Source organism: Corapipo altera, unplaced genomic scaffold (genome assembly GCF_003945725.1).
Source record: "Corapipo altera isolate COAL_440 unplaced genomic scaffold, ASM394572v1 53, whole genome shotgun sequence".
Lineage (NCBI taxonomy): Eukaryota > Metazoa > Chordata > Aves > Passeriformes > Pipridae > Corapipo > Corapipo altera.
The window spans coordinates 3320268-3339582 of NW_020884900.1; the positions used below are offsets into that span (position 1 = coordinate 3320268).

The 19315-nt window shown below is 39.6% G+C and overlaps 3 protein-coding genes across 4 annotated transcripts in view; 2 read left to right on the plus strand and 1 right to left on the minus strand.

The window, feature by feature from the left end:
* Positions 1–11315, plus strand: part of SHLD2 (shieldin complex subunit 2) — a 46065-nt gene extending 34750 nt beyond the window's left edge. Inside the window, exon 10 of the transcript XR_003528667.1 lies at positions 11304–11315. The gene's annotated coding sequence lies outside the window, so the exon portion shown is untranslated. The remainder of the gene's footprint in view (positions 1–11303) is intronic.
* On the minus strand, positions 2157–12211 carry LOC113950089 (synaptotagmin-15-like). 2 transcript variants are annotated; one of them, XM_027649420.1, is made up of 8 exons: positions 11898–12211; positions 8457–8655; positions 7621–7763; positions 6757–7076; positions 5782–5952; positions 5166–5286; positions 3725–3904; positions 2157–2456 (listed from the first exon to the last, which is right to left on the minus strand). In XM_027649420.1, exons 1-8 carry the CDS (start codon positions 11902–11904, stop codon positions 2320–2322), a joined length of 1278 nt encoding a protein of 425 aa, XP_027505221.1. In that variant the 5' UTR covers positions 11905–12211; the 3' UTR covers positions 2157–2319. The 2 variants fall into 2 exon arrangements, with proteins under 2 accessions (XP_027505221.1, XP_027505222.1); XM_027649421.1 differs by having other exon boundaries at positions 2320–2456; positions 6757–7052; positions 11898–12209.
* Positions 11342–19315, plus strand: part of GPRIN2 (G protein regulated inducer of neurite outgrowth 2) — a 34844-nt gene continuing 26870 nt past the window's right edge. The window contains exons 1-3 of the mRNA XM_027649418.1: positions 11342–11375; positions 14179–14262; positions 14872–15010. Of these exons, the coding sequence (XP_027505219.1) occupies positions 14994–15010 (17 nt within the window). The 5' untranslated portion in view covers positions 11342–11375; positions 14179–14262; positions 14872–14993. The remainder of the gene's footprint in view (positions 11376–14178; positions 14263–14871; positions 15011–19315) is intronic.

The window sequence follows — 19315 nt, forward strand, 5'->3', positions numbered from 1 at the left end:
ATTGCTGCTTGCTGTCATCAGATGGGGTTGTACTTTCATGAAGTTACATGCTAGATTTATTGCAGAGCTTGAGAAATTCCTGTACTTGTCAGTAGTAATGGGAAGTATTGAGGAAGCTGTCACATTTTCTATGATCTTGCATCTATTTCTTGTATGTTTCTCAGGGGTTTCTGTGCTATGCATCTTTGTAAAAATTTAACATTTTTTAGAGGAAAGGTAGTTCTGGTGGGCACTGAGCAGTCTTGTAATCATTCCTCTTCCTTCATCTCAGTTTAAGTCTCAAGCACAAGATCAGATGAATGGTATATAAAAGGCAGTAGGTAAAAATAATTGCTACATAGTTCAACAATAATACTGTATTGTAGCTCCTTATAATGTCTCTTACTTTACTCAAATAGCTCTTGTTCAGGAAGAGCCAAAAAGGGTCTTTCTCATTTACTTCACTTGGATGACTGGTAAGTGCATTTCAGTATGTGTCCTCATTATTTTAGCTGTAATTATTGAACATACAAGCTGGAAGCATTGTTACTTTAATATGTAAGAAGCACAAAGGAAAGAGAATCACATTAGTACAATGCATTTTTTAATTACATGAATGATACTGTACATCAAGTCAGATGACCTGTTAATAGGGACTGTACATTACGTGCATATTCCTGCACAAACTAGTAAACCAGCTGTCTGAAATGTTACTAACAGGTTACTTTTAAGATCTTTATTGATATTATTTAAGTAATAAAGGAAAAAATCTCTTCCATAAAATAGTTTTATTATACTAATATGTAAAGTGTATAACTGTACGGTTTTCCTTCTCGGATCAACCATGTTGCTTATCAGATTGGTTTATGGTAGTTTTGTAGGACTAAAATTTGAAAACAGCTCATTGGGGTTGAGGGTGCTGGTGTTACTCGTTTAGCCAAGATATAATTAGGGTTGAGCACTTTGTAAAATTCAGTTTTAATGTAATGCATCTAGGCTCATCTTGTATCCAGAGGTGCAGTTAGCAAGACAGACTGAGGGTACCATGTAACATTTCAGATGGTGGATCAGGGAAGTCTGTTATCTTACAATTACTCTGTGATATCTTCTCATTCATAATATTTCCTTTAGATAATAACAATATTATCGAAATGGAAAGCATTCTCATCTCTCCAAAGAAGTCCCATCTTTTTAATATATTCAATTAATTACTATTGTATCCTGTTTGAAAGGAAGTTGGTTTTATTTCAGCTGTAGAGATTATGGTCCTCTTGGAACACAGTTGTACAAAATATTTTGTTGCAGTAGTCAGTCTGGCTGGCTTATGACTGTACAGTGTGAAAGGCACAGAGTTCAGGTCCCCAGTGAACAATCAAGAAGAATGTTCTATTTTATTTTGATTAAGAATAATTGCTCTAAATTACTTTACGGAAGAGTAATTTACTTAACAAAGATAACTCTACTGCTAAAACAGATATATGCCCTGGAGGCTTAAGCTAATTGGATTTTCAATGTTAGAATGGTCATACCAGGTCAAACCCAAGATTCTTTAAATCAGTGCGCTGTCTCCAGCAGAGATATGTTTAGAGGGAAATATATAAGGGCAGGACAGGTCCTTTTCTTATGTTCTCAGAGTATTCCAATACTCATGGAAACCTCCAGTCACTTGTGACTTCATGACTTCTATGCTTGTGCCAACACAGAGTGTTGTATGTTGGGGTCAGGTGAAAACATTGAACTGCAAGAAATACACTGTGCTGAGGGAAACAGGTGCTTCTGGGTTTTTGACCCATAAACAGTTCCTTCCACCCTTCCTAATCAAAAGAGGCTTTAAATATAATGCTGCTATTTTGAATAAACTGTAAATTTTTTAGTTGGGTTTGTCAGTTTTGGCATCTTACTGGGCTCCCACCCTTTTTGGTGAAGCCACTCTGCCTGTGTTGATGCAGTGTATGGGCAGTTAGGCCTGGTGTCATCACTGAAAATTTTTAGGCCATTTTGGACTCTATCCACATGATGGGTGATCATTTGTGCACGGAACTCATGACCAAGAAGTGGAATTTACTAACCAAAATAACTAATACTGGGAGATCATATTTGGCTTCGTGTTTTGTGTACTCTGCTGTGTGTTAACTAAAATGAACATACATTTTGAAAAGGGGAGAGTTCCAGCCTACCAGGGACCAAGTCTTTTATTTTTGTTTGGTTAAGGAAATAATTCAATTCTTTTATTATTATCTACTTAGAATACAAAATCTTAGCAAATATTTTTGTATCCTTTAGATAAGAAAGATAGTAAGAGCTTTTCCAATTTAAGGTTGGTTTTTTTATCAGTACTGCCTACATGCTGTGGCAGAGAGCATGCCATCGTTTAACCAGCTCCTTGGGCTTGCTGATCATTTCATTCCAGTGTTCAAGTTCTTTGCCACGTGTGTACATGAAAGGCCCAACTACTACTCGTCCTAGCAGAAGTGTTTCTAGGAAAAAAAATAAGCAGTTAGTAATGAAATCCTTGCCTAAATTTGCATATTAATTTATATTTCTCTGGATAATGCATATTCTGAAAGTTACTAAACCAAAATATTCATCAAGGAATTCATGCTGGATTTCAGGTTCTGTAGTTTCTACTTGCTGAGATTCAGGTATTGCAGTAAGTGTGTACTTAGTCAATGCAGGCCTGCACTTAAACTAGTCTGTATTCAAGGCACAAAGATCTCTATCTGCCCAGCTCCTCTACCTCAAATTTACTGTGGAAGTTTGCCCTAGTTTTGGGCATCAGCAACCTTGGTAGGATTCATATGATGCTCTGGCTTGGGAATGAATAAATGTGGTTACTGAGACAGCTTGGAGCCACAATATGTGGACTGCCATTGACCACCCTCTACCAAGGAGCAAATTGTTTCTTCATGCCTGGACTTTTCAGCTGTGAATGGGGAAAATGATTCAAACTTGTCTGGCATGAACTTCAGAATAGTTTGTAAAGCATTTACTGTCTGCAAGTGAAAATGATGAAAGACTCAAGTGCTGATTCTAGTTCTTATCAATCTTCAAAGCCAAAGTACCTGCCCAAAATCTCACCTAAAGGAATTTTCTTTAGGAGTGTGTGAATCTAAATGAAGGTATTAATGTTACATTATCAAGATCATATTTGCACTGCAGGGAAGATGTTCTTGTGAGCAGTGGAAATATTGAATTCTGATGTACTTCTCCAAGTGGAACTCCTTAATGGATTCTCGTAACAATTAGTAAGAGGTGGCCTCACGTATCAGGTTTTCTACCAGAGAACGGGGATGTTGCTAATCTCTTTCTTCTTTCTCACTGCATGAACTGCTGGGATAATTAAAATTCCTATTCCACTTTCAAATTTGGTTAGCAAGAGTGAATGGCCTCAAAATTTTGGAGGTTGAGGATTACCCACAAGTGTTCACAGAATAATTATGTAAGCTTGTTTTAATAGGATACTGAAATAATATGAAAAAAATTCAGCACCTTGTACTGACAATGACTAGTCTGGGGTTATTTTATTCACCTTCTGTTAAATTTATCTTTAGCCTTTGAAGGAGACATATGCTTAACTGCAAATAAGTTGTTCTGCTTTTTGAAGAAACAGCCTGTGAAATACCCCAAAACTCTTATATGTTTTATGATTATTGCTGAAAAGGAATTAGTTCCTCCCAGGTTTAAACATGTCTCCAGTATGTAAGAGATTTATGACAACTTGACTGTAATAATTTATGTAGCTTACTTTCTCCCTTGATACTCTGGAGCACAGATAGACTCAGGCTTGCTGTATCCAGCTCTGTCTGATCTGCCTTGAAACTGAAGGTTTCATTATACACTGGATTGGGAGTTCCCAGAACAGCTGCTGTCTTTTTACTTTTGATGAATTTATTATGGTTCATCAGTGAGACTTTGACATACACACCTTGGAGAAAAAGAAATTCGAGAAGAAAATAGGTGAGAAGCAGTTGGCAGATGGCCTAAGGAATTTCTTCCCTTCAGGATTCAATATCAGGTATCAAATCAGATCATGAGGGATTCGTGGAATCCACATGGCAATGCATAACGTTTGAGCAGGGAGTACACAAAGCACTGAGGGTGCAGTTCTGCAGTGCACTTTCCAATTCAAGAGCTGTTAAAATGAGCAGTCACATCCTTACCCTGCGTCCTTGATCTTATATTTCTATGCCTTCCCTTCATCTGGTGGACACTTTTTTACAGGCTTAGTTTGTTCAGTCAGCAGTTATTTTCAGGTGTGTGATCACGTGGCTGTTTCAGCCAACACAAGGGAGGCTGTGAGGGAGGAGCCACATCACAGAGATGCAGCCTGTGCTTGGATTGGATGTGTTGCAGGTGAACAGATTCTCACAGTCACCTAGACCTGTGGTGATGGATCCTGTAGAAAATTTGAGGAAGAGATCAATGATCTCTCCTCTTTCTTTTAAAGAATATTACAAAAATTGTGGGGGGACACATGCCAAGAGCAACAGAAGTTTGCCTTGCTTCCTGAGGGGGGCCGGTATTGCATTATGGTCTTATTCAGTAGATCTTTGACAATGAGATCCAAAGCAACCTGAAATTTTCTGCTGCCTGTTTTTGTTTTGAGTGTTTAGATTTTAAAGAGCATTTTGAGGTAATCTCAGAGACCAAGGACATGAGTATGACATATCAGTAAAACCCCCACTGCAGAAAGGGAGGAAAAGGTGACTTGGTGCCATGGTCCTTTGAACAACAGCCAGGCTGTCCTAAAATGGGAATTTTTTCCCAATTCAGTTCTTCCCAGGGCAGCTGTTTAGCGTAAGCAGTTGTCCTGCAGCTGTTACCTCTGGGAATTTGACCTGAGGCAAATCTTTTAATGACAATATTCCCTGCAATTATGCTTTCTCTAGGTTGGAGTGCAGCAAAGAGATGTTGCTCTCTGTACTAAAACAGGAGAAAAAAGTTGCCACTGATGACATGAGACAAACCATTTATTATGAAACAAATCCCAAACATAGCAGAACTAAGCTATCAAAATCTAATTACCCCAGTAGCAAAATATGGCTTGTTTCCACTCATATTAAATCACTGAGATGTTTATTTGTTCTTTTCGGAGCCACTCAGCACAAGCCTGGGTGGACAGATGAGGAAGGAGCAAATTAAAACAGGAATTCTGGAGCTGATAGCAGAGGGGAAATCGCACTTACCAACAGCATGGCTCTCCTCCTGCAGCTTTAATCCCCTTGCCCTCAGAACCACTACAGTGAGACGGCCCAGGTAGTCATTGTAGCTCAGGGAGAACTGGATATCACCATACTCTGAAGGAGGCTTGGGAAGCAGAACACCACTTGTCAGATATATCTGAAAAACTGTGGTCGCATGGACAAATGGGGAGAAAAAGCCTTTTTCATGGTAATGGTTTCTGTCACATTAAGGGATGTGAGGGAATTGTAATGGCTTTATTTGTGCCATTGTGGCATTTGATGGAATCAATTAGTCAGCCTTCCTAAACCTTTGAGGTACTCTCTTCTGGGTTCTGCCTATTTCCTTGCCTCTCCTGCTTTTTTTTTCTGCTCTTAATAATTCAAAACAGAAGCAAATAGGAAAAGGTGCTTTCCTATGTAACTACCTCCTAACTCATGTGACTGTTTCTGAGAAATTGGATCTGCAGGTTGGTAAGATGGGGATTCTGATTCCAAATGTTTATCAAATACTTTTTCATTTGATGTCCTTGGTAGAACATGCTTCTACTTCAGCTGTATCCCTCCAACACTTGCACGATGACAGAAGTTCCACCATGCCAAGCAGCCTGGTACCACATACCTCCAAGTTTTCTTTCTCCAGATCTCTCCATATGACTACTTTGTTGTCATCAGTTAATACTTCATTTTTTAGTGGGAAGATAACTTGTCCTACGAGATGATGCTTCTTGTGTTTATCAACACAATAAACCAAAAACTTCAGAGTCCTTTGGAGCAACATTTTACTGGAAACCTGTACAGGAAAAGGAAGAATTTATTAATAATTATAAAATATCTGGCACTTTTCTATTCTAGCATGACTTCAAAGGAAGAATTTTTCAAAGTATGTTGAAGGTAGGTGGAGATTTCCTTTAATTATTTGTAGTTCACTTTCTTAATTTGCCTGAAGTTTTAGCTATGCAGAAGTCAAGATCCAAGCTAAAATAGAATGAGTTTATTTGAAAAATATGAAGTTAGTTGGTGGTTTTTCAGCTCATACAGATCTAGTGTTATATGATGGATTCACTTTCAGACACAAATGTCTACAAATCTGTAAACATTTATTTCTTCAGTTGTCTGAAACACAAACTTTTTCTGGTTTTAAAGCTTTTCTCTTGTGACATCTACTGAAAGCCTCTTAGCATGGGGGGAGCCACGCTTTACAACACTATACAAATAGCATGCCAGATAAGTTCTAGTGTCTAGCCCACTTCCACAGCAAAGAAACTAAAAGCTATGAAAGGATTAGATCAGTACTGGCTGCTTCTGGACTTCCAGAGCTGCTGGGCTGAACTGCTCAGCCATTCAAACTGGACTTTTCATCATTCCCAGGGCAAGTCCTGGAATCCTTAACTTTGTTGCAGAGCACAAGTAAGATCAGTTCTGGAGCCACACACTTCTGTAGCTCAGGATCGCCAAAAGCCCTAGTAAAATATCCCATCTCTGGTGGAAGCAACTTCTGTCTTGTCAGAAGTGTTGTGAACATTAATTTTCCATGAACTACTGTAGTTTGACAGGTTAATATTTGCTAACAAAAATCTGCTTCATTAAAAAGTACCTGAAAAACAAAGTTTTCATCAAACTGCGGGTTAAGAGTTTTACGTTTTGTTTTGGACTGCAAGTAGCTTCTTTCATCAGGCAGCAAGTAGATTTTCACAAATGGACTACAGGAATCAGCAGGAGGCTGCAGCTTTCTGACTTTGATCAAGGAGACCAGGAGCCTCTCTGACTCTTGCTCGTATTCTATGGAGAACCAGAGGCGGCCAATGTTGCCATCAGGAAAATCCGTCTCACTTTTGTCTTCAGGAAACTTGTACAGCTCTGGGTTAATGGTCCCTACAACATAAGCTCCAGCTTCATGAAATAAAAAACAAGCACCTTGTAAAAAACAAGATTAGTCTCAAGACCATAGCAGGCATTTTTATAATCAATATTTAGGGAAATCACATTAGTCTCTTGATTAACAATAATTTTTGGTGTAATTTCATATTTTATTTCTCTTTTCCTCAAATTTGGAGGAGTAGTTATAAGGCTGCACCACTTTTCTTTCTTTTATTCCTGTGACTGTATGTGGATAGTTTTAGGTATTTGTTGTTTCAGTCTGCAACTGGTCACTGCTGTTTCTGGGAACAACAATAAGACACTTGCTGAGCTACACTCGTGTTGGGCCTTTACAAAACATGGGAGGAGAGATTGCTTTGTCTGCCATATGTGCCAGGTACCACAGCACTGGGACCAGAATGGCTCTGTTCTTGCTCAATTCCTATATATATATATATATACACACACACACATATAGTGTTTAGGGCTTGTACTGTGTAACACTATGTCTAATGTGCCCCCAGTAAATATGACTCATAATAGTCAAGTTACCCATTAAAGGAATACCCTTAAGGAGAGTCCCATTTTTTCAGTGCCATACCCAAAGAATGAAATGATGACCGTGGCCCAGACTGAGGGATCATGTAGGGGTCACTGTCTTCCTGAACTTGTTCTTCATTTGTCAGGTTAATCCAGTCTCTCCCATGCAGTGTTGGTGGAATGATAAATGGAACACTCCTGGATCTGCTCAAGACAACAGCAGCTATTGACTCTTCTGGTTTAAATATGGAGACCAAACTTAGTAATAGTAATAACTTTACTGTTCTTTTCACACAATTTTGTAAAAATTCTACAGACATGCATAGGTAAAAATTATAAATATCCATTGTTTTGCAATTGATTTTATTGATTTCATGCATAAATATCCAGTGAGGCACATTAGGTCTCAATTCTTCAGACAGATTCCTCTCTATCCCTCTTTCTTTTCCTTTAGAATTTATCTTTCAAAGGAAAAGAAGAATTAACTGCAGCTTCTTGTTTTAGAGCCCAAAAGCCCTGGTAACTAACTCTCTAAGGGAGTCTCCCTCCCTCCTGTAGTCCTGTTGTTCGGTTCTTGGATGCTTCATTATGAGACCACCAGGAATGACTCTGGAAGATAGGTGAATTTGTCTAGGTAACAAAAGAAGCTAGCCATGTACCAATTACATTTGAACGTGGTATTTCTTTTACATAAATCAGAAATAATCCTTGCTTTCATAGTAAAATTATTCATTTCCTAAAGAAACAAAACAGAACATGACTGATGTTTTCACATAATGTGGGAGTCTTATTTATTTCTGTACATACAAATATTAGGTCACCCCCTCATTTGAGATTTGACAAGTTGAAATAAAGTACCAGTAGTGTATGCTTTAAAAACAAAATGAAAATAGGTACCTTGTGCTTTTCAGTTGCATTTCAGGATTTGTCTGATCCTGAAAAAAGGCATTTGCATTTGTTGTTTTGACAGAACTGGTGAGCTTTTCATAAGAAAGGAGGCAGCAAATTTTTTTCCAGAGCAGGTATGCAGTCATTCCAATGAGAACAAATAGAAGGATGCCTCCTATTACAGCTCCAGCCACAGCAACTGCTTGCTCTATACAAACATAGAAGCACATAAAGCATCATAGGAAGATCAAAGTTATGGATGTTTTGGGGATAGACAGGAATAATAAAGCTAACAAATTTATCTGATTTACATTCCAGAATGATTTTTAAATGAAGCCTTCAGCTCATGTGCACAGTTTTGTCTTTGGAAGATGTATGACATCAGCAGTGACAGATTAGAAAGTGTTCAGATATGCTGGCAATGACTGCAAGGTAAGAGACTTCAGACAGGGGAAAAAAAAAACCAACCAGACCCCAAAGGATTGTTTGGGCTTTCATTTTACCCTAGCATAAGCATTTTACCTCAGCATGTCAGAAGTGCTAGAGCTTGTGTAACAAAAGAAGACAAAAAGCCAGGAGCACCTGATACAAAAGGTACCATTATTTTTGTTTGGTTTGTTCTTCCATTATTTTGGTTTGGTTTGTTCTTCCAACTATTCATGTATGTTGTATTGAGACTAGACCCTGGAACAAGGAACAAAGCAAAGCTATGGGTTGTTTCCCTTCTAAGGATGCATGTGTTTCCTGATCTGTGAAGTCAGAGTTAAGTATCCATTAAACACAGTTTCCTGAATCGTGATTACTTCACATAAAACAAAATCTTGTATAATTTAGGTTTTGGGCTGTTCACACTAAAAAAACTTAATAAATGTATTTAATATGAATATGAGGAATTCTGTCGTGAGAATTTCTCATCAGACCAAGGGTAGATAATTGATAATGGGCTCAGTTCATGCTTTCACACATTTGCTGAGTATGCTGCAGTGAAAGGCTGCAAAGACCACTTATGTTCAGTCCCCACTAGACTAGTACTGATGCATTGAGATGTGACTAGATCTCAACTGAGAACTGATCCTACCAGAATATCCTCTGTCTGAAAAAGAGCCCAGACTGCAGAATTATCTTCCACTCTGCAGCTGTGGGAGGCAGCTCAGGATCAGCTGAGTACTGGGTGCTGACTGTTCTCAGGGTCTCCTCTGAAACTGAAGCAGCAAAGTGACCTGGTGTTTTCTCACAACTGGTGTTGACCTTTTTCCCTTCTCTGCAGTTAGGGAGATATAACTCTGATTATGCTTTATTTCTTTTTCCTTTTTGTCTGTCTGTGCTTGGTAGATACCTTGCAGTTAGCCATCTCTCTATGATGGTACAAGTAAATAAAGACAATACAAGCACAAAATAATCAGTCAACACCTGTAATAGCTTTGAATAAGAATTCAAAACTAATTTCATGGAGCTTATTGATTAGAGCTATAAAGAGTTTGGCAAGTCAGTTGCAAATACATGTATTACTGATCTTTTTCAGTGTTGCCCCTGTTGCAAGAAGTGATATGAAATGTCCTTCAGCTACAGAACACTTAAGTAATTACCTTGTGCTGTAAAATTAACCTGGCCATAGTGCTTTAAAGACCTCTAGATATCCTAACTCATTTTTCTGCAGTTGGTAGAGTCATCGGAGCCAACTCAGTTTTGCAGCTCCCCTCCAGGTGTTTTGCCTTAACTCTCTGCAGGAATTGGCTGCTGCTTCCCTGTGAGTGACATAATCACTCGTGTCTCCCAGCACCACCACGGAGCAGCCACTCTGCTCACAGCTGTGCCACAGCAACGGGCACTTTGCTGTCCCTGCAGCTGGCAAGTGACATGAACAGGTTTCAGCATTCAGCCAGACTATTACTGCAATACTTATTCTGAGGAACAGGAAACAAGTACCCGTTTGGTATGGGTTAATATTAATACAGACACAAGTCTGATTGTGCTATGTGGGTAAATTAGTTTCCTTTGATAAGAATGCACAGTATGAGGAAATGCATATAACCATGGGAATTTTGTGTGTTTATTCCTTTTAGTTTTGTAGGGCATGCTCAAATACGTCTTCAGTCAGATTGTAATTTTATTGCAGCTTATATGGCCAGCTGCAGAAAAAAATGCACCAGTTTAATGCCCTTGAACATAACAGAAATTAATATTTTATTTCACATAGGTGCACTATCAACAATACAAATGTCTATATGGCTGGTAGTTTTAGTGCCTGACAGAGGTATCTGAAAGGTTAACATTTCAAGCAAGCACAACAGAACTTTGTTTAATTGTCCCCTTCATTGACAAGTCTCTGATGCTCTCAGCAGCAGTTCTGTGTCCCCCCATAACCAGTTTGTCACCATTTACTATTAAGGACAGTAAACTTCAGTGTGTTGTAATCCAACATATAGTACAGCACCTGTGCACTGATTTTTGGTGTAAGAGAATTCCAGTCTCTTTGTTAATGAGTTTTTATGTACTGAGTTTGTTCAGTGCAGAATGATGTGAGTTTATGACACAGCCACAGCCATTGGCTCAAATTCTTTCTTTAACTTTACACAGTGATAGATATAAGGTAAAGTTTTACTCATTTCAGTAAAGCTACCTGTGATTTAATAAGAGTAAGGAGAATCTGGCTCACTTTTTGTCCATCTTATCTGATTAGATCAGCAATAGATCCAGTTGTGTAGGGCACAATGAAGCACTAGTCACAAAATTGACCATTGAAATAAGTTGAGTCCATTGTGTGCAGGGAGAAAATATGTATCTTTTTAAATAACTACCTGTCATTGTGAGAAATTATGTATTGTATTCTGCAGTGGTACTGGATCATGGCAGCAGGAGATGGAAGAGACCTGTTGGACCATTTCATCTCCGTGTGACCTGAGCTGGGGGACTGTCTACTCTTAATAGGTACCAGGTTTATCCCAGCACAGAGGAGATGTTGATGGTCATCCTCTGTCTCCTTTGAGGATTGCATCCCTTTTTGCTTACTGTCTGATGATGTGCTTTTAATAAGTTTTCCTTAAACTTTGCAGTAAGCCTTTTGGAGTTGTGACCAGCCAGTTCTCCACCAAAATTTTAATCCCCATGTAAGGCACTTAGAGTATAAGCATATGTACAGTATAAACCAAATAACAGGGGTGCGGGATGGACCCTGCATTGGCTGTGCCTGTCTCTGAGCCAGGCTCTCCCCTGGCGGGTGCTCCGGGCGGTGCCTCCCGGACCCGCAGGTTACAGGCTCCGCTCCCTGAGCCGGCTCCGGAGGCGGCCTGGCAGGTGAACAGCGCTTGGAGTTCAGAGACAGCTTAGAGCCGATGTCGAGCTTTCCCGCAGCGCCGGCGGGCGGGGGCAGGGGCTGGTGCCCGGCCCGGGGCTGCGGCAGGAGCCGGGCACCCCCTCCCTCCTTCCCTCGGTCCCCCCGCAGGCACTCACCGGGCATGGGTGCGGTGCTCCGGGTCACGGCCCCGGTGCCATCCCCGCCGGGCCCGGGCGATGTGCGGCCGCCCCAGGGCCGGCAGCCCCTCCCCGGACCGCCCCGCGGGGCGCACACGGGAGAGGCTGGGAACGGGACCTAAAACGGAGACACCTCTGGTCCTGGTCAGAAGAAAAGCAAGGACACCTGTTCGGGAAAGGTTCCGTGCTGTCCCAGGCTCTCCGTGCCCGGCCAGCCCCGCAGCGCCGGAGGCGAGGGACGGACAGCACCGATCCTGATGGGGAGGGAGGGCTGGAACCGGGCAGGGAAGTGGCCGCTGTGCTGCGTAAATCGTATGTCAGCCCTAAAAAACATATCTGTGCGGCACTGGCTGTGCGAGAGAACTTCAAAAGCTACAATTATGCTCAGAAAAAAGAGTTTGATATCAGTATCTTAATTCTGAATATTCGGGTGGGCAAGAAAGTAGTATTAACTTCTTTCATACTTTAACAAAATACATAAGCACAAAGGAACACAAGAAATCCCCTTAGACAATTGCAATTTCTATATTCTCTTCCTATTTGTATTTATAAACGTAATGATCTTTAATCGCTCATGTGTGTAATAAACACAACCAAACAGATCTTTACCAACAAAATTACTCATGCATGGTTCAGAAACAAACTATTCACTCTCACTGCTTCTTGTCTGCTAATGCTTATTTCACAGTATGACAAGAATCTATACCTTAAATTTAACAACTGTTTGTATTACATATACTTGTTCTCCTCACAGCTGTTGCATACATTTGCATAGTTCTGTTTAATCTAAAAGCCAGAGAAATGCACAGGAATTAAAACAGCAGGATTCTTGTGAAATATCCTCTGTGTATGTGGCATCTTAGAATGCTTTTTATTGCATTTAAAATGTCCTGTTATAGTTGCAGTGTGGTAAGCTTTTTTATTAATTTTTGAGTCCTCCAGAAGTAAGAAAGTATTTAGATAATTTTTACTCTAAGAAGAAAAAGCTTCATATATTTCGGGTTTACACTTGTAAGAAAGTTAACCATTAAATAAATGTTGGATAGTCATTGCTTTTACTATTTTTATTTCTACATTGAATTAGTATTAGCACTAAGGTAGAGGGTTTTTGCTAAGCAGTTTTACTCTTGTCAAGATAATGTCTATAAGCAAGTCTGAGACAACCAAAAGTTGTGAGTTGTGTGGCAAGACAACAACTGTCTGCTTTCTGTTACAGTGTTCTCTCTTGAGCTGCTCCTGTGGCCATGCGAGGAGTGATAAAGTTGCTTTAAACATCTGATTGCTTTACAGAACGCTACTGAAGGGTTAAAATGATCTGTGCCAGATGCACTGTATCCCATAGGGGTTGTGGGGAGGTGTGTGAAGCTGTAAGTCTGGGAAACAATAACCAATAACCACCTGCGAGTTGAGCTCTTGTTTCAGTGAGATGGAACAGATCTCACCCTCTCCAAGTCCCTGTGGAAGGAGTTAATGGCAAAGTTGTTAAGCAGGGAGCTTTAATTTTGATTCTCTGCTGCATCACAAAGTTCCTGTTCTCTAGTCTTGCCATGCTGAGTTCTTGCACCAGTTGGAAATCAGAATAAATGCAGGATGTGAAACAATTATACTCTCCTTTATCTCTGATTACTTGCCTCCTTCCTAGCCTAAATCTCTGGAACAGCTGAGAGCAAGCTTAGAGTTTAATATTTTGTGGACCTAGATATTGTACTATAAATATTCTAAGTTTCTGGTGTGTATTTCATAACACATACATTTTTTCAGTCTGCATATCCAGGTCTTGCATCTTACAGTAAAACCTTGAGCTTTAAAAGACCACTTAAAAATTCCAAATGCAAATACAAAATCATATTTTACTATACTTCAGAATAATCACTGGCAAAACATCCTAGTTTAGAATGCAGGGCAAGGGATGCTACATTCTCTCCACTTTTTAATGATTACTTTTTTTTTTAGTATTAGCAACAAAAGTAAGGAGTCAGGCCCCAAATAGTAATACATATTTATGAAGTATGTTTTTCTTCATGTTCTGTTTTTAGTTTGGGGTTTTTTTAGCTCTGGTGGCACATTCCTGTCATATTTTTGAAAAAATACATTCTTATGAAGTCGCACAGCTCATCATCAGGGGAGATACCAAATACTGTAGTTTTTGCTGTGTATGTCTGACAGCACTTTGCTCATAGATGATTTCTTTGCTTCAGTGCTAATTAGTTAGTCCTGGTTTGAATGCTGAAATGATGATACCATTTTTATGGTTGCTCAGGTAGAGGCTTTCTTCTTGCTTTGGCAAAGCTGGAACTAATGCTGAAAAGGCAACTGTGGTCACTGGAAGAGATCTGTAGAAAAGGTGAGCCTGAAAATCTTCTCTAATGTTGTTTAAACCTTCTGAAGAATAGAAAGACAAGTTGAAAATAGATTATAGTTTCTAAAGGAATTGATTTAAACAGTCAGAGCACTGAAGCTAAAGAATATTCTGCCACAAAATAGTTTTCTAAGTAGTGTTAATTTAAAAACAGTGATGTTGCATTGCTCGTGAGACACCTAAGAATCAAGTTTGCATCATTTATCATGATATTCTTGTAATTCCCACTAGACTGGGTGAAATTCAACGTATGTATATTTAAAATTGGATATTTTTGAAAAAAATGAAGTATTTACTTAGCACCTTTTATACCATTCTGTTTACAATCAAGTTGACTGCATGAAATTACTTAAAGCTGTTTGTTAAAAAGATCCCATGGTAGAAGACAGAGAGGTATTTAAAGAAGATAAAGCTGTAGAATCACAAGCATCAGTAGATCCTTCTAATGATAAGTAATTATAGCACAGTTTATCTGACAGTTTTACTCTAAAGTCCAACCCCCACTGTAATTTTTATTAATAATCTTAAAGTTTCAACAGATCCCTTTCAATAAAAGGATTTTTTAATTTTTCTTTTTTAAATCCCATTTTGCAGCCCTAGACTGATCTTTAAATCCAGCGATTTCAAGTGAAATGTGTTCAAGTTGTTCTGCCTTCGCACCCACTTCCTTGTATTTGTGAATTTTGACTTTCACATCGGTGGTGCCTTCAGCTACAATGGCATCTAGAAAGAAGTAAACTTTTTTCCAATTAAAATGTGCAACTGGTGAATCACTCGGGGACTTAATAGATTAGATCTGAAGGGAGCATTGATGGGCACCCTGACTACAACAGATTACATCGAGAAGTGTAATTGTAAATGGCAGAAATAATGAGTACTTAGAATTTCTATAGTGCTTTTCATTTCCAGCATCCTGATCTCTCCACCAGCATTAATTACTGGTAGTTAACCATCACAAAACCTTTTTGAAATAATAGTTATTGTTATCCTTATTTTATAGATTGTTTAATAACTGGAGTTCCTCCAGATCCACACTTGTGTAACTGAGATAAGAAGTTCTCCCACAGTCTACTGTTGGCCTTGGACTAACACCTAGTTCTTAGCTTTAGCAGGCTGTGGATAATTGACTGTTTCAGAAAAGAATATGTGAAAAAAAGCCTTACTCTGTCACAAAATACCCTTTGGATTCGTTCTGGGAGCCTTTTGCTAGTGTCCTTTCTAAAGAAAATATGACAATGAGAGTGAGTGCATCCAGAAGGGAACAAATCTCCTAGAATTTTTTTCTCTGAGCTTTGCTGTTGATGTAGCTTTGTAGTTGCCTTTAAGCAGGCTACAGTCCAGAATAGCTCTCCCAGTAAAATTACAGGTATGAAATGGGGATAAAGACAGGGTAACATGGGCAACAGGAAAAAAATCTTCAAATGCTGCCATGTTTAGTGCTTCTAGAAGGGCCTGAAGAGAAAGGCAGCAAAAGAATAAAAGAGAGGAAAGAAAGCATTAACCCAGTTGAGGGAGTTTGATTCCTACTTTGATGTTTCATCTTATCCCAGTAAAACTCCAGACACTGCAGCTAACCTTGACACTGTTCAGGGAGAGGGAGACAGAATACTCTCTGGACTTGTAAAAACTTTCCACCTGAGTATATTTATCCCATCAGTTTCCTCATGGCACAGAACTGGTCAACAGAGCCTTGGCCACATGAAAAATTGTTACAGCTGGCACAGAACATGCTGTGCAATACAGGGGTTTTTCCCATGCTTTGGTATTCATCTTTTGCTCAGTATTTGAAACCCCTGACAGACATGAATACTTCAGGGCCTTACACAACTTTTCAGCCCTGTTATAATACACCTACTGCTATGAAAGCGTATGTAGGTAAGGTCTGCATACCAGCACTTCGACAGGATTCAGAATGTTTCTCTTTTTTTTTACCTTTTTCTTTTTCTTCTAATAAGCTTTAACTGTTTGCAAGCTGTAGCACCACCTCCTGGCTTTGGTGTGAATGACAGAGCAAACCAAAAAGTTCCCTTAAGGGTGGCTTCTTCTTAATGTATGAAACAAAGTGGAGAAAATGTGAACTTTCAGTCCTTTCAAATGACTCTTCCTCCCTGTGTTTTGCAATAAGAATTTCAGAAATACCAAGTCTTCTTGGCTGCAGGGTTTTTTTTGCTAATATAATTTGCATAAGAAAGTTAGCAGCTGTTGCTGTTTTAAGAAAAAAAAAAAAGTGCAAAATGTTCCTTTTAAAATTTCTTTATTAATAAACTCCAAGTTCACAGATTATATGCACAAGTCCTGTAGAGACTTTTGCAGTGAAAACTACTTGTGAAGCTCTGGCTTGTGTGGGTTTAAAGCTTTTTGGGGGTAAGATCTGGCTTTTTGTTCTGGTTTTGTATGCCACATAGCCTTGGTAATAGTAATCTAAGCTTTGTAACTTTGCCAAGGCCTTGCAAGATTACCTATGTCCACATGAAAAACGAACTGTTCACACAGCTGTACTGATGAACAAAAGATGTTGCTTTAAGGTAAGACTAGTTTTTATTTTAGGCAGTATTTCCTGAGTCTCACTCAGTCTAAGTGAGGGATAATGCATTTAGGCCAGACATAATGTAAATAAGGTATGTACTCTAATACAAATGGGGAGGGATTGCCGAGCAGGTAGACGAATCCATAGGCAGTAATCCATCTTAAGATTTGCAGGAAAGCACAAAATTATATATATGGCATAGAAATTACACCATAGGTAGTGGTGTAATTGGTACAGCTTCATGGGGTGCAAACTTTTAACTGAGAGAAAAATGTGATGTTTGTTTTTAGAATCAGATAGGGAAAACTGATGACTTGTTTGGTGTAACTTACAGGTGCATTTTTATAGGCACATGCACCTAAAACTGCCCAGTGTAGAGCCACAACAGATTTATGGATGCCATCCCATACATATTTGTGTTTAAAAAGAAAAAGGTTGCTGAAAAACCCGGGCAAGACTGTAATGAGTCTCGAGGGTCAAAAAAAAAAACAACGAACATTCAAAATCCTGAATGTAGGTAAAAAGAATAAACTTTTCATGTAATTAAGTCCCTATTTCACGTGGGTAAGTGATGCCTTTCTCTTTGCTCAGTGCCAGGAGGTGACCGGCGGGCGTCATCCCGGGGCTGTCTCTGCCGGCTTTCCTTGGAAAACCGCTGCACAGGGCAGTGCTGAAACCTGACCCATCTCTCTTGGAGACAGCTTCTGGCTGTGCAGAATAGACAGTTCAGTGTGATCAAGAATCCACTAGGACACCATCCAATATATACAGGAACTTAATAGAAAAAGGCACTCTGCCTGTTCTCATACTGCTTGTGCTACAAATAATAAGGAATGACTGATCCATTTACAGAATATTTATCTAGTAATGATAGTGTCTAGCATGCATCAAAAATACATAATGACCTCTCCTAAATACACCAAATACGATGGGATTTGGCTCGAAATACTTTTTAATTACAACTGATATCAATCAGCTTTGGCCACTGTATGAATCCTCAATACAAAGGGTTAGAAATTAAATCAGGTACAGTGCAGTTATGTGGGCAGCATTGCAGTAGCTCTGTGAACTATTGCAGTGGCAGCAAAAAAAACCAAACCAAACAACAACAACAACAACAACAACAAAAACCCATACAACCCCCCCCAACCAAACACAAAAGCCCACCAAAAAAGATATGAAAACCACCACCCCAAGAATTCAAAAAAGGGTCCGTTCTAGCTCAAATCCTTTCACAAATCTAGGTTAGAGCCTAGCCAGGAAGGGACAAAATAAGCTGATGTAGGCATGTTTTGTGTGGTAATCCCTAGAGTTTTGACTACTGCAGCAAGAATTCTTCACTCTGTTCCTGTTGACAGCTCCTCACTCAAAATATATGTGAAAATGTTCTAGGAAATGCAAGCAATATAGGAAGGATGAAAGTACATCTTTCAAGCTGGGAAACATCAGTGTCGTTCCCACAGATATGGTTGCCATGCTTTATTTAGAATAAAAGAAGTCTGAATGCTAGAAAGCAGTATTTTTTCTCCCTATGAGCTAAGTAAACAATTTCTGTGCCTTCCCCAGCCTGGGGTTCAAATGGTACATTCTGTGGTTGGAAATGCTAACCTGAAGGACACCTGCCTGCCAGTGGCCAGCTTATTATATAATTTGGGTTGTATGGAATAGTACACTGGTTCTGAGAACTTTAGTTATGCCTTTTTTCCTGCTAGCAATATAATTCTTCCTCAAAGAGAATGAGCAATCCATTTGTTTATGGGGCAACTGGGGGTTGGAGGATGGGAGAGAGTTAAAGGAGATTTTCTTTAGATTCCTGAGACCTATGAGTCAGTATATCCATGAGCAAAGGTTACATAAACTAATAGATTAGAACAAGATTTAGTTGCATAAACACTGTTACTGCATTTCAATCTGTCACAGAGTCAACCCTGCAGATTATTGCAGGCAGAGCTGGCCTGGCTTACAGTCCATCTCTCTGGAACTGCCTCTGGCACTGGATGCATTTGAAATAGCGTTGTTCTCTTGCTGTGGGGCTGCTCTGAAATCTCTGTGCAGTACTTTATAGTTATATGTACTTATAGGTTTTAATTCTGCAAGCATTATTTTATGTACAGTGCATTGCTCACCAAGGATCATGCCTCTTATGAGACTGGTCTAATGTAGGCAGCCACAGGGACCAGATCCAAATTTCCTTAAAGTTCCCCCAGCTTTCCTGAAGCCTCTGTCCTCTGTCTCTCTTGCTCCCAACATACTCTCCCCAGGACATCCTGGATGAAGTCAGGGAGACCAGTATAGGTGGGCTCCTGCTGCATTAGGCAGAAATGAGGATGGGTTTGTTGCCCAGGCCTATTGTCCAGGGAAAGGGAGGCTGGATTAGGAGTGTTGAGTGGACTTGAGTTGATCCACAGGCCATGAAGCCAACAGCTACATTATGATGACTGTGGTCTAAATTGTTTGGGAATGTTGCAGGTCATATGGGAAAACAAAGCCTTTCTTGGGGCTGCATCAGGG

Bases quoted from the DNA above. Each gene is read 5' to 3' on its own strand.
- LOC113950089 (XM_027649420.1), bottom strand. The intron at 7,077-7,620 runs GTATGGCACTGA...GTTTTTTACAAG, and splicing joins GTCATCATTTCATTCTTTGG to GTGCTTGTTTTTTATTTCAT. The intron at 5,287-5,781 runs GTATGTGGTACC...CTGCTTCCCAAG, and splicing joins TGGAGAAAGAAAACTTGGAG to CCTCCTTCAGAGTATGGTGA.